Genomic DNA, 20,933 nt, shown 5'->3' with positions numbered 1-20,933 from the left:
GCCAAACAGGTCCTGGATTGTCTATGCTAAAGAACAACCTGTGAACTAAATAAAATAAAGACAAGCCAGAGCTTTGGTGCTCTGATTTTTTTCCACCAAATGCCTTCTAGTTACTTGTCTTTTTAGCATTTGACAAGTGTTTGTACCATACTCAATCTTACACTCCCGTTTTTATACCTGTCATGCCCTTTGGTCCGTATTTTTTTCTTGCCTGGAAATCTCTTCTCTTTCTTATGTTATTTAAAAAAATGGGCCCTCCCCTCTTTATAATATCCATGTTTCTGCAACATCTCTCCCCACTACCCTTCCTCACCACATTTATTTTCCAGTAGAATTTTCTGGTCACATGAAGTACACAAAATACATGATATACATACCTTGTATATGAAATATAAAATACCCAGACAAACGTTTTGCCCACAAATGTTTTATGCCTTCCCAGAAATACTAATTGGTGAGGTTTCCAATAGGAGCTGCTCTATTAAGATTTACTGGGTCTTTGTTCTGTAGCAACTAAGTGAAATGTTTTATAAATACTACTTAATTCTATGACATCTTTAAACAATTCCAGTTTCTACTTCTAGGAAATGGTAAAGTGCTTGTGGAATAATGCTTCATCAGTGAATAAACTTGTATATTGGGGAATACTATGATAGAAGTGAGACTTTCCCCCCAGTATGTGATATGATTATAAAATCATAACAGTGATTTTCATTTGGGGTTTATGAAATTGATTTCATGACTTTATAATCACTCAATAGATGTGCAGACAGGCACAGCTTTCCTGGATGTAAACTGATGAAGAGTAAAGGAGTTTCTGGCAAATGGCAAAAAGGCAACATCTGGTGGGAAAACCATCCATCTAGGTTTAATGACAAGCTGCTCCAGGAGCTGTGTCAATGTGATCCCTTATCTGTTTGTGTAAAATGAACTGACCGCCTGCCATCTTGCATGCCTCCAGGACAATGCCATCCTTCATATTCCTCCAACCAAAGCAAGCACAGCACATGGGAGAAGGGCATTTGGCGTCTGCTGCCCCCAGGGTCTTCCTCATCCACCACTTCTGGTTCCTTTCATCTGGAAAGAAGACCTCTTCCATCTTCCATGCAGCTAGCAGTCACCAGGGGAGACACCCTGCAGGGCTTTGAGTCTACAGATCTTTCTCAAAGGAAGCTTAGGACCCGTGGGAATAGCAAAACAGTAAGGATGGGGACCTTATGGGAATTGATGTGCAGAATACATATTAAAAGGATCAGAAGATATTAATAAATATTCTGAAACACTGAAGAAGCTGTTTTGATTTTCATAGTGAGTGGGGGCCATTGTTCTTTTCACAGCTATGCATTGCCTTCTGTATACAAAGATCTTGAGGCTGCCTTGCTTCTTTAATTGTACTAACTGAGGTGACAGATATGCTGATTCATCCATATGATTTCTGCTTTGATTCCTTTTGTGACCAAGACAAATAGGAAATGATCTATGACCCTGAAATAGAGTGAGGTGAAATGATGCAATTGGGTGTGGAAGCCATGGCTTTGACCTTATTAACACAGCATTCTGACCACTGACATGCATGTGTGTGTGTGTTTGTGTGTGTGTGTGTGTGTGTGTGTGTGTTCTTGGACCTCTGTGTACTATAGATATACTAAAAATAAAGATGTATTTTTTTCCCTGACTGGAACTGTGTATGTGTGAATTCACACAACAATCATAAGTTCTAATTAGGCCTAGTGATAAATCTTAAGATACGTGTGTTTTGTAATTGTTCAGACATTAGCAAGATCTTTTTGGTGGTTTTACCCTTTTGCTAATTATTAGTCAATCTGATTCTGTTCATATTTTGTTATCTGTCAATTTCAGGTTCGTCCATTCTCTTTTTATAGAAATGGAACAGACATCATCTATAATGTAAGTGTAGTCAGAGAATTGCTAAATTTCTTATATTTATGGATGCAAGTATTTAATGAAACTATTATTTTATATTTTTTATATTTATATATTTCTCTCAAAAAAATTGTTTTGAAATTAGAGGCTTGGGTGTTCGGAGAAACAAATCCTCTTATCTTTTTGCTTTGACAATTTTTGAACTGCTCATTTTTTTGTTTGGTATCTTGGTGTTTGTTTTTTTCCTTATTGTTGTTGATTGTTGGTTTCCTCAAGTATCATGGGATAGTTTCCTTGAAACTGGAGGATGACGGTTTCCCAACTCACAAAAGGAAGGCCAAAGTATCCATCATTAGTCAGCCACAAAAGACAATCAAAGTGGCAGAACTGCCTCAAGCAGATAAGGTGGAATCCACAACTGACTCACACTTCCCCAGACAGGTATGAAAATCTTTGTTCCTTCTTATTCACCTTAGAATAAGTTGTTTGCTGGGCCATAAACACACTTAATTCACAAAATAGCCTCCAAGGTTGGGGGGATCCTTTACCCAACACAAATGCTTCCCAACAAATGAAAACCCAAAGGAGGTGAATGTGTGAGCAACTTTCCTTAAGTCAATTCTAAATTGCTAAATTGCCTTTCCTTCCCAAACGACCAGTTGCCCTCATTTCCAAAGAACTGCACTCTGGAATTAAAGGGACTCTTCCATTTTGAAGAAGGCATCCAGAAGCTGTATCAGTGCAATGGGATTGCCTGGAAAGCCTGGAGTCCCCAAACCAAGGTAGGAGACAGGCTGAGCAGCCAAGCACCTTTACTTGAAGTGTGCCCTATGATAAGCTAATAAAGGGGAACGATCTGGTGCATGACTCAACCCATGCTCCATCTTCCTGCCATTGTTATAACTTGAAGGCCAAGAGGAAACAATGGCCCAAAGTGGCTTTTAAAAAATCACAAAATACGTTAGTTAAATCAATACCATTTAAGAAGATGTTTACGGCCGGGCGCGGTGGCTCAAGCCTGTAATCCCAGCACTTTGGGAGGCCGAGACGGGCGGATCACAAAGTCAGGAGATTGAGACCATCCTGGCTAACCCGGTGAAACCCCGTCTCTACTAAAAAAATACAAAAAACTAGCCGGGCGAGGTGGTGGGCGCCTGTAGTCCCAGCTACTTGGGAGGCTGAGGCAGGAGAATGGCGTAAACCCGGGAGGCGGAGCTTGCAGTGAGGTGAGATCCGGCCACTGCACTCCAGCCTGGGCGACAGAGCGAGACTCCGTCTCAAAAAAATAAAAATAAAAAAAAATAAAGAAGATGTTTACTTGTTTTGTTCGGTTGTCAGAATGTCAAAGTTGTAACATTGAAACGTTGCTGACTGTGGTAGTGTTTTCCGTAAGAAGCCATTGCATTTCTGATGATGGAGAATTGGAATTAGGACTGACTCCCTTTGCAGTGACGAAACTACTTGACTGAAGTTAAGGAACTCTTAGGGCTCCTTATGCTGAACCGACTCCAGATTGTAAAGACCATTATGATATGAACACAGACAACTATTTTTCAGGTTGTGGAAGACAAATCCTGTCCAGCTGGGTGGCACCAGCACTCAGGCTACTGTCACATCTTGATCACAGGCCAGAAAAGCACCTGGAATGCGGCTGCCCGAGCTTGCAGGGAACAGTAAGGAACCCTATTGCACATTTTGTTGATGTTTTCTTTTCCACTATTTCTCTATTTTCTCATGGAAGTGGAGAGCTGCTTCATTCATTCAACAAGTATTGAGTGCCTAATGTCTGCCTGGCTTTGTTTCAGGAGCCCCAAGGCAGTTCCCTAGTTCAGAATGGATTTGTGATGGGCCTTGATGATGTATTTGGTTGGTGCAGTTTTTGCCATTACTTTTGCACCAACCTAATATTTGACTTAGCTCTTTTCTGTTAAAGCTGCACCATTGCCATGTTTCTTTTTCTGTTCTTTTCTTTTCCTCTCTGTCTCAGTCTTTGTGAGGAAATCAGGAGATTTTCTCAGTCAGCAGCAATGCAGTTTATTTTTTTATGTGATAAGAATTCCTGCCCATTTAATTGAAAGTATATAGTAATGAAAAGCCTTATAGCATCAGGCCGCTAGCAATGCAATTATATAGCAATGATTAGAAAGCTGGACAAGTAAGACAAAGGCTCACTGGGTAACAGAACATTCAGTAAAGAATGACTTGTGGTCAGAGAATGACTACCAATGTATATAGTCCAGAAGGACTTTAAAAATGCATGTGTACCAATCCCTGACCCTCCTTTTTTTTTTTTTTTTTTTTTTTTTTTTTTTTTTTTGCCAATCTGGATATTATCCAGACAACACAATTAGATTAATATGCCCCATGGCTGGAAATTGAGACTAGGGAAGTCTCTGGTTATTATTGATCAGATCTTGTACTTCATAAAATTTAAAAAGTTATACACATCTTAAGACGCCATTAAGAAAATGAAAGAGCAAACCACATTCAGGAAAAGCTATTCTCAAATCAAAAACCCGATAAAGGTCTTAAACCCAGACAATATAAACAACTTCTACAAATCAATGACAAAATGACAATTCAAACGATAGTGAATGATTTAGAGTCTTCGCAAGAGTAGATGTCCAGTTGGTCAATAAATAAATGAAAAGGTGCTCAAAACTGTTACATATGAGGTAAATGAAAATGAAAACCACAGTGAAATACCACTTCACACCTACTATAATAGTTAAAATTATAAATATGACAATCCAAAATTTTTTTTTTAATGTTTAAACTTTTATTTTAAATTCCTGGGTAAATGTGCAGGTTTGTTACCTGGGTAAATGTGTGTCATAGGGTTTGTTGTATAGATTATTTCATCATCCAGGTGTTAAGCCTAGTACTCATTAGTTGTTTTTCCTGATCCTCTTCCTCCTCTCACCTTCCACACTCCAATAGACCCCAGTGTGCGTTGTTCCCCTCTATGTGTCCATGTGTTCTCATCATTTAGCTCCCACTTATGAGGACACGCAGCATTTGATTTTCTGTTCCTGCATTAGTTTGCTACAGATAGTGACTCCCAGCTCCATCCATGTCCCTGCAAAGGACAAAATTTTGTTCTTTTTTATGGCTGCATAGTATTCAATGGTGGACAATACCACATGTTGATAAAGATATAGAGCAAATAGAATTCTCATGTGTTGTTGGTGGAAGTGTAAAATGGTACAATCACTTTGTAGAACTAACAGTTTCTTATAAATTTATATGCATCTACCCTATGACCTAACATATTCTACTCCTAGGTATTTGACCAAAAGAAATAAAAATATATGCTAAAAAAGTTTCATAAAAATATTGCATAGTAACTTTATTCACAATAATACTAATTTGGGTCAATGTTTTTTGTTATTGATGTTTAGAAATACTTGATATTTTCTCCATCAATAAGGGAATACATTTTTTTGATAAATTATTTTATAAGTGATGGAATAAACTACTGAAACTTCCAACAATGTAGATAAATCAAAAATAGAACATAGAGAGAAAGCAGCCCTACACAAAAGAATACTTATCATATGATTCCATTTATATAAATAAGAAAATCTAATCTATGTTGTTAGAAATAAAAAATTGTTATCTCTGGTAAGATTGTGGAATGGCTGGAAAATAGCACGAGGCAATGTTCTAAAGTAAGAGAAGTGTTCAGTGTATTATTCTAAGTGGTTATTAAACGGATGTATATACAATTGGCAAAACTCATGAATTTGAATATTTAAAAATCTATTCGTTTTATTATATGTAAATTATACCTAGATTTTTTATAAAGCTAATACAATGTTTTAAAAGTGTGTTTAAAAACTGGTGAAACCACCTTTTTCTTCACTGGTGTATTTCATGTTTTAACTGCGAGTGGAGTCACCAGAGAGGTTAATCAGTGGCTTTCAGGATTTTTTTTGTTGTTGTTGATAAGTTGGTGGTATCAAATAAGATAAAATATTAAAATTTTTACAAATAATAATTGCTTTAAATACATATATTTCCATAGTGCTACATATTAAAGAACAAATAAGACATTCTTCCATCATTAAGATGGTTAAGATGTTAAAATGACATCTTAACTATTTGTCATTTAGTTTGTCTTAATGCATTCTACCAGTAGAAGTAGTGGTATTGGTCTTTTTCCCTCCTTGAGGAAAGGACTTTGATGTGGATCAAAAGCTGTCTAAACTAGCAAGAAGAAGATTGCAGTATGCAACAATGGGGGGAGAATACGATGGTGTCTTTGCTTATAAAATTAAGGGAACAAGTAGTTATACTCCAGCCAAAGTTATCAAGATTAAATGGTTGTTGGGATTTGTTGATAAAATGTAGATGAACAGAACAGAACTTCCCAACTTGAAGTTTAGAAGCAACCTTTTGTACATCTTCCAAGGTTCTTAAAGGACAATGCAAGTAACTGGTCTATAATGAAGCTTTCGTTGGTTCTTAACGTATGAGAAAAATAAGGACAGTATGTATTGAGAAATATCTTTCCATTCAGTCATATATGGTGGTGTCAGATTGCCAAGTGTTTTTTTAAAGGACTGTTCTTTATTCTGAGATTATAATAGTGCAGCTTTTCATTGTCAAAAACCACTTTTTATGAAATAATAGCAACTTATAACATTGTTGATGCCCTCACGTTGACAAACCTACATCAGTCTCCCATCGTCTTTTGTTTTCATTTTATTGTTCTGTCTATTAATAATTGTGACTAGGTTCTATTGGTGAGTAGCAATGAGTTCTTCATGTATCTATTAATACTGTACCATTTGATCATCACAATAATAAACTTAAGGTCTAAATTAATTTAAAAGCATAGGTACTTTCTCATGCACTTAATCTGAGATTTCATCTGCAGCTTGGTTTTAAGCACCTTCACCCATGACCCTTTTATATTAGCCTAACTGTAGTCTGCATGCCTCCTTGTCAATAATGTCTTACTTTTATATTTACAGTATATGAAATTGTTTCACATGTATTAGCTTATTTGGTCCTTCCATCACTTCTCTTATCTAAGGTTTACAGATTTATTTTAAAAAGAAGTTCAAGGAAGCAAAATCACTTGCTCACAGGCATACAAGGAAGTAAATGAAAGAGATAGAATTTAGTTTTTCATCATTATACTCTCTAAAACAGGTCCCCTAAGTATAGCGGGTTTCTCATCATGGATATACTGACAAGTATGTGTATTTTAACTATGTGTTGAGGTAACCCAAAGTAGGTTTTCAAAATTATGTGTTAATAATTGTTTTTCTCTCACTGCAAACACATATTAAGATTTTTATTAAATTATGGCCCCTAAATTTCCTTTGGATTTGAATCAAACTAACCTTTCAAAGCAAACCTAAGGTATGATCAAATTCCTAGTTTATAGATTCATTCATTTAACAAATATTTCTGAAAGTCCTTTACAGAGGGTCATCCACAACACCCATATTTCCATAAGGACAGCAAATTTTGCTTTATCCTTTGTCCCTAACCAGATTGCTAACTCAACTCGACCTTTATCTCCAATCTTCTTTCCTCCCCATTGGTATTTTATTATTTTTCTGAGTCAAAGGAGCCAGACTCCTAGATTATGCATTTCTTGAATTTACATGTTGTAATCTCATCTGCTCATTTCCTCAGGCAGTCATTGTACATTTGGTAATTCTATTATTATAGAGCATTATCTATGAAACCATTTTGTTTTCCCACAGGAGTGTCTGGAACCCCTGCTGGCCTATGCTTAGAGTTACCCTGAAATCTACCTAAACTAAATAAAAAATTTTCAAAGAAGCAGATATTTATTTCTATAACCAGAAATATTAAAGCTTCTGTTTCTAACTCTATACCACAAATATTTGTGTATGTGTACCTATTTATAATTGTATATCCATATGTACACCTATACAGATAACACCCACCATATTTTATATGTATGTGAGCATAAAATAAAAGGAGTGATATTTTTATAAAATATTAAACATATGAATACCTAAATATTTCTTTTGTGAGTAACTATGCTCTTAACATTTTACCTGTCTTGAAGCAGAGCTATCTTCCCATCTCACTCTTTTGGAACTTCTTGTTTTTTGGAGAGTCAGAAAGAAAACCGAAATTGTACTTGGGCAGCTAAAATGGATTTTACCAAGTTTGTTTTAAAGATAGCTTCAGGAATCTTCAAGCTAGAGAAGATGTTAAATATCCTTGAATAAAACCCATTACATCCTGATGCTGAAGTTGAGGCTGCAAAGTTAGGGAATTTCAGTAAGCGAATTAGTTCAGTAAGAGAATTAGGGAATTCAGTGAGGGAATTAATGGGTAATCAGGAAGTGGAACCCTGGTCTCTCATGCTCTGTACAAAATGTCATAGTGACTGGGACAGTACCTCAAGCCCTCCCTCAGCCTATATTTAACAGAAGTTTCATATTGTTTGTTCTAAGCCTACAGCACGTTAGAATGACCATGTTGGATATGATGGGAAGGGGAGGAGAGGAGATGCCTCATCATACTTACTGTAAATGTCAGACAGGAGCTGAGAGTCAATGATGAGGTCAGAGCCAAGTCACAAAACCCGATCCAGCTGTCTAAGGCCATTCAGTGGAGGGGCAAAGAGCCTCATATATCTAAGAAGGCCTAGAAATCATCATTGCATCAGACAGCAGCAAAGTACTATTATTAGTGGGGGAAAATCATTTAAAAATAGACAAATTATGTTCACCATATCTAGTCTGGAAAAGCAGAGAAATAGATCTGAATTTTGAAAAGTCATAGGCAAAATAAATAAAATTAAATTCAACAGCTATCTAATCTAATGTGTTGCTAATTTTGTTTCCTACTTTTCTTTTCATATCAATGGATATTAACCAGGCAAAAAGATCATGGTGATTTAATTTATTATTTTCCTTGTTTGATTTTTTAAATGTTTAAAATTATTTTTAAAATTTTAATTTTATGTTTAATTGACAAATAATAATTGTGTGTATTTGTGGGGCACAAAGTAATGTTATGATACATATATACATGATGTATTTGTTTCTTGTTTGAAACTTTCTGGGTTTTTAGTTTTAAAAAAGAAAGAAAGAATTATTCAGTGGCTTTTTACTCAAAGCATTTTTAAAGAGGTTTTAATGAGCACCGCTGGGGAATTAGGCACAATCAAATATTGCTTCTAGGAATAACTCAGCTAGCTGCAAAAATAATTTATAAAAAATTCTGTTTTGCAAAAAATATTTTACATATGTTTATAAAAACAAGAGCTTTAATTTCTACACATTATATGAAGGTTTGACAGTTGGGACTATACTCATTTCACTGAGTATAATGAAGGAGTCATAATAATATGTTTATTTGGCTAAACACACTAAGCTCCAAATTTAAACCTGAAGTAATTTTATCTAAATAGTTTGGGCTACCTTACTCATCAAATTAACTTGGTATTTGCCAAATTTATACCAGCTAGAAATAAACTTATGAAAAGAATAGTATTTTGTCATTAAATAAGTAATTGTTATAAGCAATCAATTGCTGATTTTCCAAAAGATATTTGAAATCTATTGTTTATGTTTTAAAACCTATTGATGTTTTATGCTGTAAAGCCCAGATATTATAATAAACCATCACTTTCTTTGATGCCACCTACCCCCACCCTGCAGACACTTTTAAAATAAAACTGCACTATTAAAATCTTAGAAAGATCTTTTTAATGCATACTTTTTTGTGTATTTTAAACTTATTTTTATTTCTGTTATGCATTTCATATCAACAGAAATGTTAACTGCTTGTTGTTGATGCTCTCATTTTCATTTGCATGTAGATACATGGGCAACCTTGTAACTATATTCTCCAGGCAGCACATGCGATGGCTCTGGGACATTGGTGGGAGAACATCCTTTTGGATAGGCAAGTATCTGTGCTGCACTGTGGAGGGAGGCAAGGACATGAAACAAAAAGGCACCACCACCCTGCTACTGCCTTCCATGGGTCAAATGATTGTGGTTTACAATAATAGACAATAGATCTAACCATTTATCTTGTAAAACTCATCTTAAACCTTTTTTTGACACAATACTTTCATTTTTAGACATCTCGCCCAAAGAAGTAAATAGGGATGTGGTCAGATTGACAGGCAAGAGAATTCAATGCAATAACGTTTCTAAAAGTAAAAAATTAAAAGTTACTATGACTAAAGAATGGTTAAACAAATTATAGTACAGCCATATGAAGGAATATGTAAGATTTAATGCTTTTGCAAGCCGTTAAATAATAAAGACATAAAAAATTGCCTTATGTTTATTTATTCATTTAACAAATATATGTTGATGCACATTATATTACATATAAAACGTAAAGTGTATTCTATTTATGGCAATTCTATTTATTCTATTTAAAGTGAAAATGCAGGATCCACATCCATATAAAGTATGAAATAATTTCGAATGAAAGCAATTATGCATGTGGTGTATGTATAAATATAAATAAATTATACATATTACATATATATATTCCAAATAATTAGAAACGACTTACCTCCAGTCAAGAATTATAGGTAGGCTGGCTATGGTGGCTCATGCCTGTAATCCCAGGACTTTGAGAGACCAAGGCTGGAGGATTGCTTGAGCCCAGGAGTTGGAGATGAGCCTGGGCAACATAGTGAGACCTTGTCTCTATGAAAAACTTAAAAATTAGGCAGGCATGGTGGCAGCTAATAATAATCCCAGCTACTTGGGAGGCTGAGATGGAAGGAGTGCTTGAGGCTAGGAAGCTGAGGCTGCAGTGAGCCGTGACTGTGCCACTGCACTCTAGCCTAGGCAACAGAGAAAGACCCTGTCTCTAATAATAATAATAATAATAATAATAATAATAATAATAATATAGGTGATTTTAATTTTATTCCCTCTTTTCTGAAGTCTTAATATTTTCTATAATTTTAACATTAATAACAAATCTTTTTCTTTTGAGACAGAATCTTACTCTGTTGCCCAGGCTGGAGTACAGTGGCACGATCTTGGCTCACTGCAACTTCTGTCCCCTGGGTTCAAGCAATTCTCCTCCCTCAGCCTCCTGAGTATCTGGGATTACAGGCGTCCGCTATCATGCCCGGCTAATTTTTGTAGTTTTAGTAGAGACGGGGTTTCACCATGTTGGCCAGGCTGGTCTTGAACTCCTGACCTCAGGTGATCCACCCGCCTCAGCCTCCCAAAATGCTGGAATTATAGGCATGAGCCACGACACCCAGCTGAATAACAAATCTTTTTAAACCACTTTAGAAACAGAATTTTCAGGGCCCATCAAAGTCAGTGTTCCCACTACTTCTCTTTAGAGGCATTGTATTTGAGGGAATCGGGATAGTTCCCTCTCTTGGCTTTTCAGTGGGTCCCTAAGTTCTGAAATGAACTGAGTATTAAGAGACAAGCTGGAAGATAAGTTTTCTCTACGTCCATAATGACTCATTTCAAGGCTCTGTCCTCACAATATGCTTAGGCATAATGTCATCTAATCAATAATTCAAGGAGGGCATTCCTAACCAAAAGTATTTCATTTGATTCCACCCAAAAATACTGACTGCAAATCAGTTGGGGGAAGGTAAAATGTTACGTATCTAGGACTGTTTTTGTGGTCAAATTTGATTTAGGGAATGTCAGATCATGCTGCTGTGGCACGGGATTCCTTTTTATTTTATTCTTTTTTATTTCTATTATGAAAGAGTGGGGGAAAGCTTCTTTAAGAAAACATTATAGAAGCTTTACAACATTAAAGTGTAATTTGCAAAATTTGCCAGTGGAAGTAGAGAGACAAGTCGAGAAAATCTGCTTTTTATTGGATTTGTAGCAGATTGAAACATCTTAAGCTCTGGACTCAAAATAATACATAGTAAGCTACTTTCAAATATAAAAAACCAGGATATTTAAATGAGGAGGAAGAACAATAGGCAAGAGAATATCTGTTTCCCTGTGATAGGAGTTCTGCATGTAGGATGATATGAATAACAATAATAGCTGCAATTTATTAAACACTTATCTATGCCAAGAACTTTACATGCATTATCTTTTTTAATCCTCAAAACAACCCTAGATGTACTATTTTTATGCTCATTCCTTAGATGAGGAAACTAAAACTCAGAGAGGTTAAGTAACCTGCCCAAAGATGCTCATTTAGCAAGTAAGTGGTAGAGCTAGAATTGGACTGGGATTTGTTTGACCCCTCGTGTCTTAGAGTATTCCAAGTTCCTATCCCTTGTTTTAGAACCTGGGCCCACATTTGCATGTGATAACTGAGCTTAGAGCAATAGTTGGATATGATATCTAAGTATAAATGCAATAAAAGTAATTGACACGTTCTTTTGGTTCACATTAGGTTTGAATGACCAAGTGCGTGCTGGCCACTGGGAGTGGATCGGTGGTGAACCTGTTGCCTTCACCAATGGAAGAAGAGGGCCCTCTCAACGCTCCAAGCTCGGAAAGAGCTGTGTTTTGGTTCAAAGACAAGGGAAATGGCAAGCAAAGGACTGTAGGAGAGCCAAACCTCATAATTATGTGTGTTCCAGAAAACTCTAAATATAACAGACCCTACAGGTGGCCACTTGGAATTTGTCACCTATTTATTTACAGGATCTGTGAATATTGCTCCATAGAAAACAAATTGTTATGATTGAGTGGGTATACCTTTGTGATTCAGTCTAGTGAAAATGGAACATTTTTAATAGTGCCAGAAAGATTGATAAATGAATATTTTTTACAAGATAAGATACAATTTTTGTGTCTCAATACCTTTTAAAATAAATGCCAGCAGTATTATAAAGTGTAAGATTTGTTTATTCCAGAAGACCCTCACCCTTACCCCACTCCAAACCTCAGGGAGCACCGGTCTCATGGTCCTTGGATTTAAAAAAAAAAATTTGGTCCCATTACCTCTAATGAATTTATTCTGAAATATATATCGTAGGTGCCCATACCACTTTAGTTTGAGTGAAGCTAACTCTACTAGTTCATTAAACCAAAGTTGAACTGCAAAGTTGTCCCTTTGGAGCCCTTTAAATGTGAAATCTAAGATTAGAGGCTGTGGTTGAAAAAGAGAATTTTCTATAATGAAAAAGACTTTAGATGAAAGAATCTTGTAGGTGGAGGCTCATCTGTTCAAAGCTGTAGTTCAGGTAAGAATTCAGGGGGCCGCCTGTACTTCAGAGTTCTGTTCATCACTATTCACGAAACAGATCTCCTTTTCCAGTTTGAACGTTGGCATTGTACTATGCCAAAGCTAATGATTGGGTTTCCCCAGCCTTACAGAGTGATGAGAAATTTCAAGTAACGTAATCTCTTCCTCTGTGTTTATTGTACTGACAAGCATTTCTCAAAGACATTTGGGATAAAGAGTAAATATGAATGATGGTTGACATATGGAAGAAAAATACTGCTTCCTCAGAAGTGTCCTGATGAACTGTGCTGGTAAACAGAGAAAAATAATACTGAAAACAGAGCCCCTGAAAGTCTACATTCTCAGAAAGGATTTTGAGGCAATTGTGAGCCATCCTTAAATCTTTAATATTTGCAGCAATGCCATGTTAACTGGATTCTGTAATGGAAAGGTACCTTATTAATTTATAATCTCAGCAGAGTGGAACATTTTTGTAACAATGAAGTATGTTGCAGCCTTACCAGAACTCCCTTCTGAAATCAAGGTTTAAGAGTTATAGGAAATTAGAACTTTATGTCTGAAACATTTATTTAAAGTTTTTCTCTTTTCATAATCACTGAGAAATATGGTTGTGCAAAATGTCACTTGCTCTATGAGCACCAATGTAACTTCAGAATCAAAAGGGGGTTATCAAGTAGACTAGAGCTCTTGTGCTGGTTTTATTATAAAAATACCTTGAGTATTATAGACACTAAAATTGCTTGGAGAAAGTCAGTTAAGTTTCTGGATCTAAAAACATGGCAAGCTTAGTTCATTTATCAAGGTTGTAATTAATAGAAAAATTTACAAAGCAAGATTGGAATATGATCCAGACATTCTGCCTATTACTTAAATCTAAACATAATTGTAGTGTCAGAGGGTCCTTACTTGAGATGTCACAGGTGGGCTCCAGATTGGCATAATGTACAGGTTCTCTGTGAGACACAAGCAGTTTCTGACGTTTAACCAAAAGATGCCACACCTATCCTCTTACCAGCTCCAGTCAAATTCCTTCTGGTCCACAGGCTTCTTGCAGTATGGAAATATGAGATTTGGGCCAAAGAAAAAATAGTTGTTTACCTAAAGGGTTAAGTCCTAGGAAGGAAGTAGAAGTTTGGGAAATGAGTGATTCAAAGGCCACTCCTTCCACTGGAACTCTAAAACTATATAAACCATCTAAAACTGGAAATCTAGAACTCTGTCAACTACGTAGAACCTTATCAACGTGGCAGATCTGTTACACATTTCTGCAATGTAAATGATAATACTGAACTAATTGCAGATGTTAGCATAAAGAGTGAGTGTTTTGATTTTTATAACAATTAGAAATGCTACAAGAATATTTAAAAATATTCCTGATCATGAAAGCATTAATCAAGTTGGAAAATCCAAGTCATTTTAAGAAGATAAAAATAGAAATTCAGGCAAGTTTAGGTGATGGGTGGTATTCATCACAACCTTCGTTTTGTTCTTACAATTGAGCTTTGACTCAGGGGGAAAAGAAGTAAATGATTGTCAAGGTTCCCTCTACCTTAACTGGTAGTTTCTGATGGGAGTGGGGAGGAAGGAAATGGAGTAATGGATAGAATGGGAATGAGAGATTACAGGAGAGAGAGATGAGAAGGGTTGAACAGGAGAGGATGGGAACTGATGGTAGCTAGGAAGGAAAGCATCAAGAAGGACCTGAATGTACCCAGCTCTTCTCCGCAGACTTCAGTACCACCTCAGGAAAAGGCCCACTCTATCCAGGGGCATCGGTCCAGCTCAAGAGTGTCTAGCTTTTCAGAATCTTCTGATTGGTCTTTAACAAAAACATAGCATCTATTTGCTAAATATAAACTTAAGCAAATATGATAATCATTTCATCTCCTTCCAAGAAGTGGTGAAAATGAACCAGGTGACATTAATTTGATTTCTGTTTTTGTTTATTTTTAATACAGCCAAAAAGATATGCACATATTTTAATTTACATTATGGTTCTGTATAATTTAAACCATAAACTGGTGCTGAGTAATTTCTGCAGCAAAGCAACATATTAAATGTACTGCATCTAGTGTTGTATCAAAATTAATAAACTTGTTTTAAGTTCTGAGGCACTTTCCTTTAGCTTTTAACATTTTATCTTATTCCTGGGGACGTGTGAGTTTTAGATTTTAGTGATTCTATTTAGCAAGGGATGGAGGAGAAAAGTCAACATGTTTTTTATCTTTACTGGTCGGACCAGCCTTTCATTGTATGACTTCCTTGTATCCATACATCCAACTACCATTCATTTGACAAATATTGAACAAGGCATGCCAACCATGCAACTGACATTGTTCCAGATCCTGGAGATATTGTAGGGAATAAGATAAAAACATAGAACTATAAAAGCATAGTGCATATATGCAAATTTATAATAGCTTTTTAGGCCTCAAGCTTTTTATCAGGAAGGAAGTCACAGTGGAAATCAGTGATTACATCATCCCTTTTCCTAATCGAAGGGAAACACACAGATACAAACAGTTCAGGCCGAATTTTGTTGTATTTTTCTTGATTAAGACACTGATATTAACTTCCTAACTTTTAATCAGGTCGAAGTGTTATTGATAGCAGCTGTCCCAAATTTTCTGTCTCCAGAATCAAGTTAGGAACTAAAGTTTTTATATCTAGTTAATTGAAGTTTTAGCAATTACTTTTTCCAAAATGATGAGTACGTGTCTCTGTATCTTAGGGATTCCTGGAGTAACAGAAATTAAAGAGAGATACCTTTGATATCATCTTACTTAATACTCCTATGTTACAACAGAGAAAGTTACTGTGTGAAGAAAGCAGCACTAGAACTGAGGTCTTCCACATTTTAGGCTGAATCTCTTCTAATTATTCCACATATCTATTAGCATTCTGAGCAGGTGGTTTTATTATATTCAAGTAAAATATACTCATCTTTGAATGATGAGTATAATAAAATTCACCATATACTTGAAAACACTATCAATAAGCAAAAGACAGACACAAAGGGTCACATATTTTGTGATTCCATTTATATGAAATGTTCAGAATAGACAAATCTATAAAGGCAGAAAATAGATTAGTGATTTCCAGTTGAGGGAAGGGGCATTGGGACTAACTGCCAATAGGTACAGGGTTTCTTTTTGAGACTATGGAAATATTCTGGAGTTATAATAGTGGTAGTGGTAATTGTTGCAGAAACAGTGGATATACTAAAAACCACTGAAGTACACTGTTTTAAATGGTAAAATATATGTTATGTGAAGTGTATCACAAAAATGTGATTAAAATCACCATATAAAATTTATTTTAAAAAGCTATAAATGGGTTGATGTAGCTGTATGTTTCTCTTGCTCATCCAAGATACATTACTCAGTTTTTGCCCCTTGTCTCACCTGGGTTTTTGTTTGTTTATATAGTTAGTTAAAGGGAGCAAAATGCTGATTTGACATATCTTAAATGTATAGTACTGTTTTATTGATCTTCCTCTCCTTTCTCTCCATCATTCATGAGGGGACTATTACTAATGGCAAAGTGTGTCTGGATGTCTGTGCAGAACACCATGATTTTCTCAAAATTAATTTTACAAGCCTTTAGAACAGCATTGTGCAGGAAATGAATATACTATCCTCATAACTTACACATTTAACTTCATTTTGAGCAGTTTTTATAGGTCTTATATTCTGTTAGGCAATAAAGTTTAGTTTATCTTAAGACAGAAAGAAACAAAAATCAACCAACACTTCCATTAAAGGCCTCAAGGTAACCCACAACACTTTTTCCAAGCAATGACGTACGAGTTCACCTTTTGCTTCTATCCTCATGTGTATTTTTGCTTTCCAAAAGCAATTAATCTCAACTTATCCTACAGAAAAAAAAAAAGTTCAAATCCAACTATATGCTGCCTACAAGGAACGTACTTTAAATATAAATAAACACATTAAAAGTAAAAGAATGGAAAAAGATATACTAAAATTAGTCAAAAGAAAGCTGGAGTGGATAGATAGTGGATAGATTAATATCAGACACAGTAGATTTTAGAGCAAAGAATATTGCCAAGAAGCTTATTTCATAATGTTAGTAGGTCAATAGGTCAGTACATCAAGAGAACATAATAATTCTAAACATTTATGTACTAATAAAGTTTTGTTTGTTTGTATGTTTGTTTGTTGTTTATTTTTCTGAGATGGAGTTTTGCTCTTGTTGCCCCAGGCTGGAGTGCAGTGGTGTGGTCTTGGCTCACTGCAACCTTTGCTTCCTGGGTTCAAGCAATTCTTCTGCCTCAGCCCCCTGAGTAGCTGGGATTACAGGCACCCGCCACCATACCCAGCTAATTTTTATATTTTTAGAAGAAACAGGGTTTCAACATGTTGGCCAGGTTGTAAACTCCTAACCTCAGGTAAGCCGCCCACCTTGTCCTCCCAAAGTGCTGGGATTACAGGCATGAGCCACTGCGCCTGGCCTACTAATAACAAAGTTTTAAAATGCACGAAGCAAAATGTGGTAGAACTTCAAAGAGAAATAGATAAATCTATATTTATGGTCAGAAATGTTAATACCTCTTTCTCAATAATTGATGGAATAAGTAGACAGAAAATCAGTGAGAGTATATAAGCATGGACACTATTAACAAAGTTAGCTTAATTGAAATTTATGGAATATTCTATCCAACAACAGCAGAATGTGCATTCTTTTCAAGTGCACGTGACATATTTACTAGGCAGACCATATTCTGGGACATAAAATAAGTCTCCATAAATTTTAAAGGATTCAAGTCATACAAAATATGTTTTTTGAGTACGATGGAATAGTATTCACCACACTTGGAATAGGGTGACAACTTCAAGCAGTGCTTGTTGTCACCAGTAACCAACCCCAGCAGGAAGGAGGAGCTGGGGGTGGAAGAATTAGGGCTTTAAGTTGCCATATCACAAGTGAGAACTTTCCTGTATGCTAGGACATTTGTGTTCAACATGTGTTTTCAATTCTCAGAGGAATCCAGATGACTAAGGGAGTCCTTTCTAAAACCCCAGGACGTCTTGCTTTCAGATGTGATCAATGATACACAAATCTCCTTCTAAAGAGAGATAAATTAGGGAATCGTTTTTCACATGACAGAAAGGATGATCCTATTTGCTTTGTTAATGGATTGGACTTGGGTGATAGTTATTTTCTATCACCCAAAGAGCATAGCTCCTCCATGGAGCCATATTTTCAAAATTTCCTTTTACATTCAGCATTGAAAGAACACATTTGTTGCATATATTGAGGAGGACTGTTTGCAAATCATGCCCCAAATCAACACTTGAAAGTCTAAGTGGTGCTCATCAGAGAGAAAGGTAGTTCAGTGTGTGTGGGAGTCAGTAAGGATTCAGGGCAGAAGCTACCCAGAATGACCCAGCAGGGATTGGCTCCCAGTAAATTATTTTCTTGCTTATAGATTTCCTACCCAGTAGAATCACTGAGGTCATTTTAGTGACTAAACACAAATAACAGGCTTCTTAAGAGTTTCAGATTTGAACCAAGTCGAACTTTTGCAAATGTGACTAAGGCCTGCCAGCTTGATGGCAAACCTGGGCCCAGCATCAGGTACCAACAGAAGGCAAACCCTGACTGGAAAGTTGTGCTTTGCTTTTCATTTTATTGTCACAATTTTTCACAGTTTGCCTCATGCCACCTTGTTACTTAATTCCCACACCTCGGAGGAAAAATGTGTAATCTTTTAATATTTATGTTACTTAAGATACTTAAGATTATGTTTCTGCCTAGGTGTTGCCAAGACAGTCAAGCCAACTCTTGTTTATAGAGGGTAGAAAATATAAATCTGTCTAAACTCTTTCACGAAATGAAGGTCTTAATATTTCCAAAGAGTTGAATTTGGTACTACTCTTGGAGAGCCTTAGAGAAGCGTTGTCAATACAAGGCGTCATTGTTTTAGGTTTCCTATCCATGACTTGCTTTTTTCCCCAACTTTCCTCTCTTTTGGCAACTTCTCCTCACATTCTGTCCTACATTTGGCCCTGAGTCAGTTGAAAGCTTTGCAAGTTGATTTTCCATTCCCATCTGAATTTTAGCTTAGCTGTGGAACTGTTTTCCATGTGTTTTTAATCATTTGTCCATGTGTTATGAGCTTATAGGGACAATATGGTTCCCCCAAGCTGCCTGCATTGTATAAGCAGAAACTGGCAAGGTGGCCAGTGGGGGAACAGTTTTCAGACAGATGCCCCCTACACTCATTTCTGTTGGTGATACACCACCCCCATGCTCCAACTGGAGTCAAACAATTTACAAGCTGCATAAAGTTACCCAACAGACATATAGTCCTCTGGCAAGAATTACCTTTTTTAGGAGTGTGATTATCCTTCAGGGGAGACATGCCTGGGAAGTGTGGCTGGTGTGTCAATGTTCAAAGGCCTGCTCTGAGACTGTGGCCAGGCTGGGAAATGAAGAATGGTTTAGTCCCAGATTCCATGGAACTTTGATTTTAAAATAGAATCTAAACACAGAGAATTAAGGATAAGTTCTCCAGGACAAAGAGATACTTCTTAGAAAGTAAAACGCAACAAGGGCCTATGTCAGAAGTTTCCTTTCACATTTTTATTGGACTCAATATGTTGGAACAAACATTCATTCACCTCCTAAAGGTAGACTGAGGGACCAGGAATGGAAAAACAACAGAAAAATGCATTAAACAAAATCCCTTTTCTCGAAGTTGCTGACAGTGTGGTCTCCAGCAAACATAATCCCTGTCCTTGAGGATCCTTGCTTTCTGGGTAAAAACATATGCATGTACCCAAATTAAGACAAGCCCAAGGAATCCCTGAATGGCCGAATCGAAAAGGAACTTGGCTTTTCAGAGTCCCAAATAAATCTCAGTATCATGGAGGAGATGCCTCCCTTGTAAATCCGGAAGTGGATGTGAGAAAGTAGAGGTTGGGTTGGGACCAAGCTTCCCAATATTTGACTGGCAAAGGCAGAAGACAACACTGAAAACTTCTATGGAATCAAGAAAATTTGAAATGATCAAACATTATATAAAAGCATCCAGTGGAGTGCAAAAGTTTGACAATTCAGGGTAGACTACGGAGTAAAGTTGGTTGGAAAGGATGTGATTCCAAGAGCAGAGTGGAGAGGAGAAACGAACTGGTGTGGTTTGATGGTCAAATGTGAGGAGACCCGCGTATATGATAGCTCCTATCTTTCTCTGCAGAAAAAGGGGCATTTATTGAAAACGATGAAAGAGGCAGAGCAGTCAAAGGTTTAAGATAGTTAGAGAAGGCTTTCACTAACCTACATGGAAAATGCAAAGCAAGTTGAACAGAGGAATGAGAAAGATTGCTGAGCAGAGTTGAGGGTTCCATTGAGACAGAAGGAAATTTGTGTAGAACCTATTTTTGCCCATTTGTCCATGTCTCTGAAAGCATTCCCTATGCCAGGTGTGGGTCCAGGGAAGATGAACAGCTGGGTGTTTTCAGGGTTGGACTTTTTGTTGTTGTTTTTGTTTTGAGACAGAGTCTCACCCTGTCGCATAGGCTGGAGTGCAGTGGCACAATCTCAGCTCACTGCAGCTTCTGCCTCCTGGGCTCAAGTGATTCTCATGCCTCCCCCTCCCGAGTGGCTGGGATTACAGGCATGAGCCACCACACCAGGCCCCAGTGTTGGACTTTTATTAGATGGGTGTGAGAGAATAAAAAAGGGACTAGGGAGTTGGAAATATGGAAAAAGTTCGAAGAGATGGACCATGGAATTAACTGGATAGGGAGGAAAATGAAGACAAAGAATTTATATATGTTAATCAATTAATTACATAATTCATTTATTACTAAATGAATGTTTTAGGGCATTTGTTATGTGAAGGGCTGTGCTAGAGCCTGAGCTGA

At 36.6% G+C, this 20,933-nt stretch overlaps 1 protein-coding gene across 10 annotated transcripts in view; it reads left to right on the top strand.

The window, feature by feature from the left end:
* Nucleotides 1-15,158, top strand: part of FREM1 (FRAS1 related extracellular matrix 1) — a 259,120-nt gene extending 243,962 nt beyond the window's left edge. For all 10 annotated transcript variants that reach the window (XM_073021615.1, XM_073021614.1, XM_073021613.1 and 7 more), the window contains 7 exons: nucleotides 962-1,200; nucleotides 1,861-1,908; nucleotides 2,161-2,325; nucleotides 2,544-2,666; nucleotides 3,442-3,557; nucleotides 9,707-9,792; nucleotides 12,247-15,158. In XM_073021615.1, coding sequence (XP_072877716.1) covers nucleotides 962-1,200; nucleotides 1,861-1,908; nucleotides 2,161-2,325; nucleotides 2,544-2,666; nucleotides 3,442-3,557; nucleotides 9,707-9,792; nucleotides 12,247-12,446 — 977 coding nt within the window. In that variant the 3' untranslated portion in view covers nucleotides 12,447-15,158. The remainder of the gene's footprint in view (nucleotides 1-961; nucleotides 1,201-1,860; nucleotides 1,909-2,160; nucleotides 2,326-2,543; nucleotides 2,667-3,441; nucleotides 3,558-9,706; nucleotides 9,793-12,246) is intronic.
* The last annotated feature ends 5,775 nt before the right edge of the window (nucleotides 15,159-20,933 follow it).

Source organism: Chlorocebus sabaeus, chromosome 12 (assembly GCF_047675955.1).
Source record: "Chlorocebus sabaeus isolate Y175 chromosome 12, mChlSab1.0.hap1, whole genome shotgun sequence".
NCBI lineage: Eukaryota > Metazoa > Chordata > Mammalia > Primates > Cercopithecidae > Chlorocebus > Chlorocebus sabaeus.
The sequence above is the reverse complement of the archived record's forward strand: the minus strand, read 5'-3'. Positions and strand labels throughout refer to the sequence as shown.